The sequence below is a fragment of the Anguilla anguilla genome, chromosome 15 (assembly GCF_013347855.1).
Source record: "Anguilla anguilla isolate fAngAng1 chromosome 15, fAngAng1.pri, whole genome shotgun sequence".
Classification (NCBI taxonomy): domain Eukaryota; kingdom Metazoa; phylum Chordata; class Actinopteri; order Anguilliformes; family Anguillidae; genus Anguilla; species Anguilla anguilla.
In genome coordinates this window covers 26,853,307-26,867,287 of record NC_049215.1, presented here as the reverse complement: position 1 = coordinate 26,867,287, position 13,981 = coordinate 26,853,307, and the positions used below count along the sequence as shown (strand labels likewise).

Here is a 13,981-nt window from a genome sequence, read left to right as displayed (position 1 = left end):
TAACCAAGCCCACAAAATGAAAACTGAAACGAGTAACAGACTGGCGCCCATTCCAGGGAACACTGTCGGATTCCAGTACAGAAGGAATCTTTAAACAGGTGTCTTTAAAAATTAAAAAATGTAAAAATTAAAAATGTGCGACGAATGAGGAGAGCGGGAATACATAGCTTGATCTATTTAGCACATTTAACACAACACGACCAGAGTAGACAGACATTTTAATCTATGATGACATCCTGAGAGTCTTTAATCTTAGGTGAAGGCTGTTGAGCTCCAGTCTACGCAGCTGGACTGAAGCATATCTGGCGATGTTTATGGCCTTCAACAGCTTTCAGTGGCTCCTGCTGGGGAAGAACTATTTTTTATGGTCATTACACACAACTTCTTATTTTTGAAATGCAGCAATAAAACACTAATTTGGTCTTTGCAAACATTGAGCACAAGCACTAAGAGTGTGTTCCTCAGATGGGAGATGAGAAGTTGTACTGCAGGGGAAAGGAAGTAATAAATGCAGTGTTTGATGGGTGATGCACAACTTACGTTATTTGGGAAGGGTACAATAATTACTGTATGTCTGGTGAAATAAACAGCATTCACGCTTCAGGCTTGAAATTATTCTTACTACCACTGCATACTAACAATTTCAGTCGTTTACTATTTCAGTAGTGCTGGATGACACGAACTTGTTCGCTGCAGTATATGAGGTAAAATGAGGATTTACCTTGTTACATGCTGTTGGGACCATTAGTTGGGAGGCTTGTCACCATTAGTAGGAGCTGGTAAAGAGTAAAAAGGGACAAGACAATTCTAAAAACCACTTTTCCATTTCCCTTCTGAAACCTGAAAAACTAGCATGAAAAAGTACAACTATTACACTAATAACTGCCAATTAATAGTAGTTCTGTCTTGCCATTTTGATGCAAACTCAGCATGAACAGTATAAAAAATGTTTTGAAATATTTGATCATATTTAAATTTACATTCATTTTTTAAATTACATTCTTTTTTGAATTTATACTGTTCCATTCCGTAAACTAAATGTCAACATGTATCAGTGGCCATCTGTTCTTGTGGAACACACCAAGTTCTTCAGAACTTTTCATCTCTATTGGAAATATACGATTAAATAGAGGACTTACTATTGAGTGGCGCAGCTTTGTCATCAATGGTATTATCCAGGGTTTCAGGAACAGTAAAACCATATTTGTTAGAAACAGCCATTTTCAGAATATACAGACCACCACCCCAGATTTGTTCATTTTTATCCCATCCAAAAAATTAATTTGTTAATGGCAATTTTTCCCCTTGCGATAAGTCCAGTTCTGAAACGTGTCGTTGTGATTTACGGGAGAGCCATTTATGAGCACATGAAAAAGCCAAAGCTTCTGGGGCGAAGGCACCAGGAGATGCACCATCACTTCATCTGACAAAAGCAACACATATGATGCGTACAGGCTGCCCTGTCGTACAGTAAGTGTTGAGCCCTGCAGCCTGGCTGGTCCTTTCTGATACACATAGTGCATGTATGCACATGCACATATTGTTTGATATATAGTTTGAAAATGTTTAATATTAACTAACCTTTGACAGGTAGAAAAGTAACAAATAGATAATACAGTGTTTGAGGTGCAAGTTATCTTGAAGGGGAAGTCTATGTATGGTGAAATAAACAGCATTCAGACAATTCTTTTTACTTGCTACCGCTACAGGCTAACAATGTCAGTCATTTACTACTTGAATAGAGCAGGATGACACTGTGGTTCCTTGTTTTAAATATATGAGTAAAAACAGGACTTACTTTGTGATGTATCTTTAGCTCCACCTTCTTTAGCAGCAGCATCATTTCCTAAATAGTACTGGGGTCATGAGAAAAAATGAGAAAACGACTAGCATGAAAGGTGCAACTAGTACGCTAGTAACGGCCAATTCATAGTACTTCTGTCCTTTTTTGCCATGTTGGGGTAAACTCAACATACAGTCACATGCACAGTTTTTAATAAAGTAAAAGTCATTTTTAGAAAATAAAGCTCACCACTCCACATTTTTTTTTGTCATTCTATCAAAAAAATAAATATGCTTTGTGCATATGACATCTTAGGAAACCCATAAAATTCCATCAGAATTAGTGGCAAAGGAAACCATCCTTTAGTGAATGTGAATGTGTTTCCACAGCTTTATATTATTCTTCTTTTAAATTCTATATTCTGTTTATCAGCACATAAATCTAGGATGCATCACCCAGTCACAGCATTGTCTGTTGAGCATTACCTCTCGTCCCACAGCGAGTCCTCACGGATTCTGCAGAAAAACAATAAAGTTAATTACGAGACAAAATTTCTGCGCGATCATTTTATAAAATGTATGCTCGTGAACCGAATTTTTTTTTTTTCCATTTAAATTTGACCTTTCATTTTACTAATACAGTGAAGTAAAGATAAAAATGCCTCACAATCTCTTTCTTTCCCCACAGAAAATGAGTTTGTGCCCAGCATACAATAGTCACAGGGCACAATGGACCTACCAGGCCAGTGTTTCAAACTAGCAGGATATTGCATCATTTTCAAAAGCATTTTGAAAAGGCCCTTTATGAAATACGTGGAGCATCTTCATCTTATGAACAACACATTTTGCTGTAGAGTGAACAATGTTCCAAAACAGAAAAATCAACGCAAAGAGAGACTTAAGAACTAAGCAGCACTGTGTACAAGGTCTCTCTCCAAAGTACACTTTGCGATTTTGCTTCTTCATCAGTTTGTCAATACTGAATGCCTGATTAATATAATAAAAATATAATAGTCGTAACTAATTGAATTCATTGTTTCAAAGAAAAAGAGACCATGAAAGAAAACAGTCTTGGCGAAATGTCACAGTCTATTGTCACATCGCGCCAGCGATAAGAGAACCTTGTGATTGCCAATACTCAGCAAAAGAACACCTGGATCAGACATTCTAATATATCCTCTGACAATACATATTACCTCCACTGTATATGTTTGTTTTTTGGGGAGAAAATACTTACCCTTCAGTTGTTTTCTTTTTATGAGTGCAATTACCCCGATGGCGATGATGATGATGAGAAATAGCAAACCAAGAATAAGTCCAACTGGAGTTTCTAAAGGCAAAAGAAATTATATGCAACAATTAATTTTATGAATACAACTCTGAGTTGTAAACAGTGTTATGGATACAATTCACATTAACTGTAAATGATTGCTTAATCACAACGATTGATATTAACAAAACAAATTATATTAATCTGTATAAATGCATATAAACAAATCCCATTGTCCTGCACCACCTTTATGGCTGCACATATGTATTACTGCACAGCATAACTCTCTAAAGGTAAAATGTTGGGAAAATAGCACTTTACTCCATCTGCTTACCTGGAAATGGGACGCTTTCGTCACTTGCAAAGCTCACAGGGTTGCTGCAGTTACATATGTAAGCTTTTCCAACCTTGTCATCAGTCTTCTCAAGTTTCAAGGTTCCATCGGACTGCAGCAATACTTCTTCACCATTTCTCCAAGCACACTGAACTTTAACGGTGGCATCATTCTTACAGGACAATACGCACGTGGATTCATTGCAGTTCTTAACAATGATTGGTTTGGAAACAGGATCTGTTGATCAAGCAAACAACAGCTGTATCATAGATAATCTAAGCAACTGTCTACACTCCATTACCTTTCATAGCGCTAATCTATAGAAGGCTGCCGATCTGAGCATGTGAATATTCAGTGTATGACTACTGCATTCATCAATGGAAAGAAATACTAGTCTGTCTGAGTACTTGATTCAATGAGTTTATGTTAAATATGATTACGATTACGATACAGGGGTACAGAAGAGACAGCTTTACTTACCGAGTAACGTCAGCGTCCATCTTTTTGTAGCTTGAATGCCATTTACATCGGATGTATAAACTCCAATAAACCTTGAATTTAATTTTGTGATCCTCATTTCTCCTGTTTTTTCGTTCACAGTTGTGGAACCTTTGAACTGGCGATAAGCGACAGTTTGCCCGCCCTCCCACTCGATTGCTTTGTCATCCCCATGTTTCCAAACGATGCGGTTGAGTGGGCCAGACAATGAGCCGGGGGATAATGTGATTTCTCCTCCATTCTTTCCATATACTTCATCACCTAAGGAAGGGGTTGTGTACACGTCATGCAAAAGCATTTCTGTTACAGGACATGTGTGTGTACGTTTGTAGCACTTTCTTGTATTTAAAGGTGAAGCGCCTCACTTAAACAGCAAGGATGGAAACAAGCAGCATCAAACTTTACGTGGCAAATCTTAACACACAGGATGCCATTACAACACTTTTCCTCATTGTGTGCGCAGAATTGTCATTGCATACACATCCACAAACTAATTCACTTAAGCACAGAGATTAATTAATAGGCCAACTATCAAGATTCCAATAAATGATGTGTGGGAATTGCCTCAAGTAATTATATTTTTACAATCAAAACACAATGGTGACGTGTGCTGAAGTCACTGGCTAATTGTATCAACAATCCAGAGGATATACATATACGTATATACAACCCTATTTTAGATGAGATTAGTTTACATTTTATTGTCAGATTTCTCTGAATTTTGTTCTGTATCACAAGCCATACTCCCTTTCATACACAGGGGGACAGGCACATTGGTATGCTGAAATGACAAACAGATGTAGGCCAGCACTTTTCATTAATGAAAGATCAATCACTTTGTCAAAGGTATTAAATCTGTTATAGCCTATTATTTCTTTCGTGTACATAGCAAACTGTTATGCCACAGTCGGGTAAGATATAATAGCCTACAAATACAACCAACTTTCTGAGCCTCTTTCTCCAAGGCAATAAGATGACCGTACTACGTTGTAGCTCAGAAGTTAAGGCATGGGAAGATTTATGTAGGCTAGACCTTAACCTTTAATGATAATTCGTTAAATGGGACAACAATTTTCATAGCCTTCCATTTGCCCAGTTACTGTTATATTTCCGCATATGCTGCCTTGTAGTGACAAAAGGGAGTTGCCCCTTTGTAGTCAAAGCTATCGTCGGTCTACGTTACCTAGCCTTGCTAGCTACATGGTTATAGCTAACCGCATTTCTTTAAATTCGGCCGTATGTAGTTTTAAATTCTACAATAACGTGCGATCGCGCACACACATAACATACACGTGCCATTTGTCGCTAGTGGTTGTTTAGGCCTAGATATTTTCAAGAACAGGCCCGAACACTGAACATTATCCTTATGTGACCGTTGATTTCCGTAGCTGACTCCTGTACATTTATAGTACAACTCACCTGCTGCTAGAATCGATGATGCCAAAACATTTAACAAGAAAACGACAAGTTTACTGGTAGGCATCGCTGTTCTGTCCGTACTGTCTACTGATGTTCTTATCGATAAAATAATCCAAGTCGCTAGCCGTAGCAACTGCTTGTCCTCCCAACCAATTTCTTCTCAAAAACGAAACTGAAACTTTTCGTCGACGTCTACTGCTTTGTTAGTCTAATTGTGAAACAAAAGGTAATGTAAATGGGGGTTAGCGATATCGTAAAAATAAAACACACTTAAAACGACAAATTGTAAAAGTTGCAGTTATTTTCCCATGTAAATAAAAGTACATAAAGCACAATTCGTAGCCGCTATTTCCAAAGTCCATGGGTCGTAGACATGCGTGTTAGATGGAGGTGCAAGCCCTGTAACGCCGAAGTAGGAAGCAAGGCTCATTTGCAGTTCAGCAACAGCTTTAGAACATAATAGCCTCAGCGGAACGAGTGAACGAGTAGGCCTATAACATAATTTAGCTAGCTAGTATCATTATCGTAATAAATGTTAAACAACATAAACACGTTTAAAGAAAAAAGGGGGTTGAGGGAAAGGGCCTCATACTCTTAATATATTTCAGAGCGTACCATTAGATTGAAGTTTTTTTGTATTATTTCTTTTGATCATATTACCATAAATACGCTGTTATATTTTAAATAAAGAGAAGGATGGTTGAATTTGTACATATTTAGCTCCATGTATAAAATGTGTTGCCATAATCAGAATTCGATTAGTCTATTAAAAAATACATGCGTGTCCTTCACTCCAAAATATACATTTTCCCTAGTAATATGTTCCTCATCGCCTTGATCTTAAGCTAGTCTGAAATACTGTCGCAGAAAGCCTGGGGCTATAACCAAAATTAAAAAAAATGAATATTGGTGTTAATGTCGCTTTATACCTTATATGGGGTAAACGATAATCTAATTATTTATTTAATGTAGATTTGATGTAATTTTCAGAGAAAATTAAGCATATTTTCACAGTCAGCGTTATGAATCCTGTCATCAATGGATTTCAAAATAAGTTTTATTTTGCGTTCAGAAGTCAATGTGGAACTCCAATGTTTTGCACTCGCACTGCAGACATGCGCAGTACAAACCTACTTCCAGGACTTCACAACTTAGGTTGGATGAGGGTGTGCTTTCGTGTCTCTAATGTGCATGTTTATGCTTTAGCGGCTAGCCTATAGCTCTCGAACAACCTTGGCTGAGTTTATTCATAAACATAAACCACGGAACATAAACCCACTATTCACGTGCTGTATGCCTCGACTGACAGGTGTGAGACCTCTGGAAAGGACGGACAAGCGCTGTGCCTTCAAAAATACATGCATTGTGTAGTTGCATATAAATTAGAAAGGTGCTTCAAATGATTATGGCAGTGTCACAAGAACCCACCTGTAGTAACACGTGGTTATGTACCAGCTTTGTAAAAAATGCAGGTCAACAGATTATTTGCATACAATTCCTGATTTGCATAAATGTACAGAAATGTGCAGAAATCCTTTCTAGGGTGCAATTTTTTTAATTATTATTATTAAAAAAGACTTCCCAAATTGTCCCAGTTGCTTTTTTCACGTTTTTCTGATTAATGCCAGAAATATTCATAGTGAAGCACTGATTGCCTGTTTGTAAATGGCACTATACAAAGCTAAGACTGACTGCTTGATACCCAGCATCCCTAACTTGCTCTGATTGGCACAGTACATTGACAAGCTACAAATTCAGCCTGTGTAAACTCCAGAGTAAATGGAGCAATGTCTGTTTGCAGTTATATGAATAAACATGATTAAATAAAATCAAGGTACTGCCACAGTGTAGTACTGTACCCTCCTGTCCTCATGGCCAAAACCCGATTTTGACCACATTCTTGTAATTTACTGAATAATCTGTCTGCTGTGCTCTAAGTCTGGTCATAACAAACCTTCTTCATCTGATGTGGATCACACCAGTGAAATTGATTATTTATGTAGATCTGATGCAAATCTCATCTACCATAAAGTGACCCGTGCCTGACACTGGAATCTATACATGAAACACATTAGGGGGGTTTGCCAGCAGAAATATGAGTAAAAATAAAAATAAAAAAAATGTAGACACAGATTTAGATTTTCCAGTGTGTTCAAATCTAACACGACTAGTTTAAATATTTATTTTGAGTTATTTTCACAATGTGCTCGGGCGTTATGGCCAGATGGTTTGTGGTCCCTGTTTTTAGTTCCATCAGATTTCTAGAAGTTTGCCCACTTGGACGAAGAAGTCAAGCAACCACCCAAACTCTCCAAAGTCTATGTGACAATGACAGCCATTTACTGAAAGGGAGGGTCCTCTTCCACCACAAGGGCCTGATTCAGTGCTCTATCCACGACCCATCTCAGGTGTGATTGGTACTAGTAAAACATGGCTTTTTACTGTGCATTGGAGAATTCTTTTGTGTTTATTCAATGTCTTTATCACAGAAGAGTACACTACTATGAGCCATCACTGGCCACCATGTATTACTGCAGGGGGTTTATATTGGAGTACACTTATTCCTATTGTTACCAGTAGGAGGTAATGCATGGCTCCTAGCTGAGGCTGAACACAAGTATTGACTTTAAGGGGCAGTTCACACAAAAATGAAATTAAGGTTTGTTTCCACCAACCCAGAGTACTATCTGTCCATTCAGATAGTTTTGCTGAGATTTGACAGGTTTTCTAGATATCCACTGCAGCTCACCCTGATACAATGGACCTCAACATATCCATATTTGTGCAGAACACTGCACAAAAAATGTACATTTCAAAAACTCCACAGCAACATGTCTTTCCAAACATAATGCCATGGTTACTCAAGAAAATCCACAGAGCTTAATTTGTTCTATCGAAGTACAACTGGTCATTTACAAGGCTCTTCCCTTACCACCTTTACTTTGTGTGAAATGAACATCTTGTCAAGTTCACATTTCAGCTGCAGTCCTTTACTGACCTGAATTCCATTTATGTGGTAGTCAAAGCTCACAGTATCAGTTGCCCAAGGAATAATAAACATAACAGTGGCATGAACAAGACCAGGTCAACACCTAGTATATGGCTGGACCTAACAGACGTGATCCGGCCGACCGATGGTGTAACTTCATAACTCGGCTGACCAATGGTGTAACTTCATCACTCAGTCACTCACTCAGTCACAGACATTCCTGTTTGTAGGGCTGTCAAGTCTCTCTCTCTCTCTCTCTGAGGTGGGCGTAACTATCGAAGAGATACTCATGGCAGTGGGAGAAAAAGTAGGGCATGATAGTATCGACTCGGCTGTAGTTGTGTTTCTAAAAACCGAAAATCTCTTCAGTCAGATGATTGAAAATGGTCTCTGGGTGAAGGAGACGTTCGTGCAAATAACGCCGCAGTCAGCACCGGCCACAAAAGTAACCATTTCAAATGTTCCACCTTTTATTAAGATCGGGGCGATTGAGAAGGAACTAAATAGATTTGGTAAGTTTTCAAGCGCGTTAAAAATTATTCCACTCGGGTGTAAAAATTCTGCGCTAAAACATGTTCTGTCTTTTCGCAGACAAGTATTTATGTTTTTAAGCTCGCCCACAAAAACATTAGATGTTTCGTTCCGTGTAAGTCATGGAGAAACATCATATATGGTGTATGCAAGCACTGACAGCTTACGCTGTTTTGAGTGTGGCAATATAGGCCATAAAAGATTTGTTTGTCTGCATAAGGAAAAAGAGGGAGAGAAGGGTCGATCGACGGGAGAACAAACACGGAGTGATAATGGGTTGGCTACAGGGAGTAGGCCCACGGTAGTTACAGAGAAACCATTTTCTGGAGACTCCGTTGAGTCCGTAGACCCGGGAGAGGGACCTTCCTCTGCACAGGAGGTGAATGCAGACCCGGGCGAAGTACTGTCAGTACAGGAGGAGAGCACTGACCCGGGCGAGGGTCCCTGCTCGGTACAGGAGGAGAGCACTGACCCGGGCGAGGGTCCCTGCTCGGTACAGGAGCAGAGCACTGACCCGGGCGAGGGTCCCTGCTCAGCACAGGAGGCAAGTAAAGATTTACTGGGCTTGGAGCATTTAAAACAAGTTGACAATGAGAGGGAGGGAAATAACGTGTTAATCGTGGAAGGGCAGAGTAGTAGTAGAACAAAGTTCAGACAGAATGCAGGAAACGGTAGAGGTTGCGGATGAAACAATGGAAGAAGAGGACAGGTGGTCAGATGGTTCTGATACTTCTTGTAGTCAGACAAACGAAGGGAGTTTGTACTCGGTCGACCAAATTAACGCGTTCCTGGATAAAACTAAGGGAAAGACGGTAGAATTAGGATGATTCTTCCTCGATCTCGACAAGTTTGTGGTTTCGGCTATAAAGGCACAGAAAAGCGTTGGTTACGATGTCCTTGATAGGCAGAAACGTTTTCGCTTGAAGAAACACTTAACAACTATTCGGAAGGGGAAAAGTGTTAACGCTACTGGCTACTAAGGGTTAAATCGTTTAAAAAACTTGAATGAATGCACATGGGTTTGTGGCTAGTTTCTTTACGTTTTCTTTTCCCTTTGTTTGTCTGTTCTTTCTCTACTTCTTATAAGTCTCTGGAGGTTTTAAGGATAGGATCTTTAAATGTAAACGGAGCTAGAGATAAAGAGAAACAGGCATTGTTATTCGAGTATATTAAAATGAAACAAACGCATTTAACTTTTTTATAAGAGACGCATAGCGATAAAAACAATGAAGCCGAGTGGGGATATTTTGGCCCCTTTCTGAAGCCCTTAAGATTCATTCATCTTTTGGTAAAAAGTAAATGAACTGTGGGAATAGAAGCTTGTTCGAGATTAGGTGTACATAATTTCACCCGTAAAAAATGAACATCATTTTTAAGCAAATCTACTGTATGTTGGTTGCCACATATGCAGGTGTTTATTAATTCTTTCTTGATGTTCACCAGCTTAGGAAATTAACAGGTTAAATAACCTTGTATCCTGGATCTTATTCCCATTCACTTATCCAAATCACCCAAGGGTATATTGCACACTAGTGTATTGTTATGTACAATGCCACATTTGTCACATAGTAAGATACTTTTCACAGTTAGCCAAAATAACTGGAACTGAAAACAGAATAATATTTCTGCCACTCCCAATGACTAGTGATTTCTGAAAATACCTGTAGTTACCTCTCTCAATAGTGACAGATACATTAAGCCAGTGACATCAGAGGGCAGCAGTGTAGTATAATGGGTAAGGTTGTACCCTTGAGCAAGGTACTTAACCTGTATTGCTTCAGTATATATCCAGCTGTATAAATGGTCATGTAAATGCTACGTAAAAGTTGTGTAAGTCGCTCTGGATAAGAGCGTCTGCTAAATGCCTGTAATGTAATCTAATTTAGGTGAGCTGGCATACTGAAACAAAGTTGTCTTAAACCTGTTTTGAAAGAGTAGACTATTGCAGACTGCAGGTCTTGCTGCATTCACTACTGAACTGAATTACATTACTAAACTGGTGAGACACCTACATTACAGGACACAAATGGAAACCAATTAATCTGCTTACTTAAGGGTTTCATGTTAGGAAATTAGCTGCAGAAGATGTGTACATTCATATGCAAAGTTTACCAAACTCAGTGAGAGTATAGGCCTCCACTGCTGAAAGCTCAAAAGCAGAGAATCTCAAGCTCTGCCACAAACTTGGTCATTTTGTCTATATTTTTGTCATTGAAATTATATTCTAATTAACTTTGTGACTTTTTATGTTTTTTTCCCCCCTTTCTGTTTTGCTTTACATATAGTGCCTTTTGTGGTACTATACACACCAGGAGCACTTCCACTGAAGGCCATGCAACCCTCTGACAATCTCATGCACTTCACAATATCATATCCTACAGTCCACATAATACTACAGCTACAGGAGAGATTTAGTGGCGATTGGTGGGGATGAATATCACTCTGATGACAACAGATAGCCTCTGGATGCCTGTGGAAGATAATGTGTGGAACTGTTCTCTAACACTGTGAGGAACAAGGGAGGTATTGCAGTGACACTCACTTGTGATGAAGATGGTTACATCAGAAAGAATTCCACAATACTGGAGACAGACATGGAAGAGGAGTCTGCAACCTCAAAGATTATAAAAACTCACTTTAGGGCAAAGTACGGGTAAAGTATCTTTGCTGGGACCGTGATCAGTCTTTTCCATATTACAGAGCTGAGAGCAAAAGTACAAAGTGTAGCACATTGTGGCTGATGAATGATGCTGGGTAACCTCAGTCAACCAGAGCCATTGATTTAAGGCACACAAGTGGCAAGTTGTTTCACATGCTTACACAGGCATAACTGATGTGCAGACCCTGTGACATTTGTTTCATTGTGCTGTGAGTTTTGGCAGACTAAAGGCAGGTGTGACGTAGCAAGTTTCACGGGTAAGTCAGACAATTTTGCACAGTGATGATAATCTATGCAAGCCAGTAGCAAATCTCTCTTTTTAGTGTACACTTAGTTTAAGAGCTGTGAGCAGTAGGCTATTAAATAAGGGTGAAATTCTATTTTAGGTTTAAATCTAGCAGAGAGTTAAGAGCTTTATGAAGAGCTTTGGTTACTTAGAAACTCTCATGCTTTGTCCTACCCTCTCTCCCCCAATGTGTTTGCATGTCAGCACTGCTGACCTCTGACCCCTCCTCACATGGCTATGAACAATGGGAAGGCTCTCCTGAATTCCTCTGTTAGGCAATCGTGTCAGCTTGAGCCAGCCCTGGCCTGCACCCTGAAGTGGTGAGTGCATGAATGGATATGGGGTTTAATGAGTAATCCTCTGCTGAACTAAGACTCCCAGGCTGTGGATTCTTTAACCAGCCTTTATGGAGATTTTACTCAGCTGGAGAAAGCACAGCACTTCAAAGCCAAAGTACCTGTGCTGTTAAAACAGTCATACACAGACTTTTTGGGGGGCATATGTGCAACAATAGTAAAGTAAAAAGGGGCACCTGTGGTAAGGACCTTTAAAAATTAAAATTAAAAATTCCCTGCTAAAGATTCCATCTTAAACCAACCTAAGCTGGTCAAGATTGTTTAAGATGTTTTCAACACTTTTACATGGTTAACCAGCTGACCAGCCTATATAGTTACCTAGCCAGCTAGACGGACAAACAAACAGCAATATTTACATAAGTTACGCTTTCCACCGCAATATTTAAATAAAATCAATCCACCGGTGTGTTAGCAATTTAGACCAACAATCGCACTTGATCACAAGAAAAACGGCCCAATCAAACCACACCTCAACAAACTGTTTCTGGATACCGCATTCACGTGATTTTCTCATGGCACTTGAGGAAGATGCAGAAGTCGGCTACTCAATTTAACAACAAAAATTAGCCTACTGAGCAATTACGAAACAATTTCAAAACATTTCCTGATGTTGTGGGAGTGATGGTTTTGAAGTCAGTGGCAACCGCTGGAATAGAAACGGTGAGTAGGCCTGACGTGGTTGATTTGTCAGGCCATGGCGTAGAGTTGGTTGTGCAGTGAAAATGAGACACTGCCAAACATTCCTTTAATGGATGGCAAATTTCGTCGCTTTTTTAATAAAGGCCGTTTACGTTTGAAACGTTTCTGATTGCAGTTATCCCAGTAAAGTAAATTAATTAATTCATGAAAATGATTGAGGGACTGATGACTGCTGTCAAATAGTATTTCAGGTTTCTGATTTGCCCTTGTTCAGTACGTTTGTCTCCACAGCAGGCCTGCACTCTAGATAGCACTGCATGTCTCTGTCTGCACAAGGGTGGATATGACCCTGTTTGAGTGACACGGCAGGTCCACATGAACATGAGAGCCCGTGTTTCTCTTACCCGAGCAACCTGTAGGAGTGTAGCTTCAGTCTAAAAAAAAAAAAAAACAAAAAAAAAAAATCACAGATTAGTAGCAATTAGATTTAGTGTTTGTACTGGTGTATTGTTGAATATTTTCACGTTGTATCTTCGTGTAAATATGGAATTCATTACCAAAAAACGTTATATTATCAGCACTAACCCCTTTCAGGGTACAATACAATAGTAAATATTATAGAGGTCCGAGTAACAGAATTAGTATTAACCCTGCTGATGGTGTTATGGAACAATGAGTATTGCAGAGAGTACAGTAACAGAGTAACAGTATTAACCCTGCTGGTGGTGTTATGGAATAGTGAGTATTGCCGAGTACCGTAACAGAGTGACAGTATTAACCCTGCAGATGGTGTAATGGAACAGTCTGTGCTTTGTGGATTAGGATGAACGGAAGCATGCAGGCATGTGACTCAGCATCCTGACAGACTTGCTCCTGCAGGAAAGAGGTGGGAGGAGTGCGTTCATGTAAGAGGGAGTCTCAGCTGAGGGACTTTCTTGGGTGTGATGATTTGATCCAATGAATACAGTGCAGAGGCTGCGTGTATGTGCAGCACATTTATTTATGTTTGTTTGTAAAAGGCTGTGATTAGATTAGATGGATGTGACCTGAATCAGAATGTATACATTATTGAAGCTGCTGGGACTTTTTGAACAGCAAAAAAAAAAAAAAGAATTAATCCCAAAAACTTGCCAAACAATGTCTGGAAGGTCCTGCATGAAGTTTGAAACATTGTATCATCTTTCCAGCTTTTTAGCAGTGTTATCTGAAAGTGTCCGT

The 13,981-nt window shown here is 39.3% G+C and overlaps 1 protein-coding gene across 8 annotated transcripts in view; it reads right to left on the bottom strand.

The window, feature by feature from the left end:
• Positions 1-243: 243 nt before the first annotated feature.
• LOC118213757 overlaps positions 244-13,981 on the bottom strand; it is a 116,589-nt gene continuing 102,851 nt past the window's right edge. For 4 of the 8 annotated variants that reach the window (XM_035392879.1, XM_035392886.1, XM_035392887.1 and 1 more), the window contains 3 exons: positions 1,140-1,190; positions 722-776; positions 244-344 (listed from right to left, as the gene is read on the bottom strand). In XM_035392879.1, coding sequence (XP_035248770.1) covers positions 745-776; positions 1,140-1,190 — 83 coding nt within the window. In that variant the 3' untranslated portion in view covers positions 244-344; positions 722-744. Of the gene's footprint in view, positions 345-721; positions 777-1,139; positions 1,191-1,798; positions 1,857-2,268; positions 2,299-3,019; positions 3,113-13,981 lie in introns of all 8 variants that reach the window. The other 4 variants (XM_035392881.1, XM_035392893.1, XR_004762511.1 and 1 more) reach the window with 3 other exon arrangements.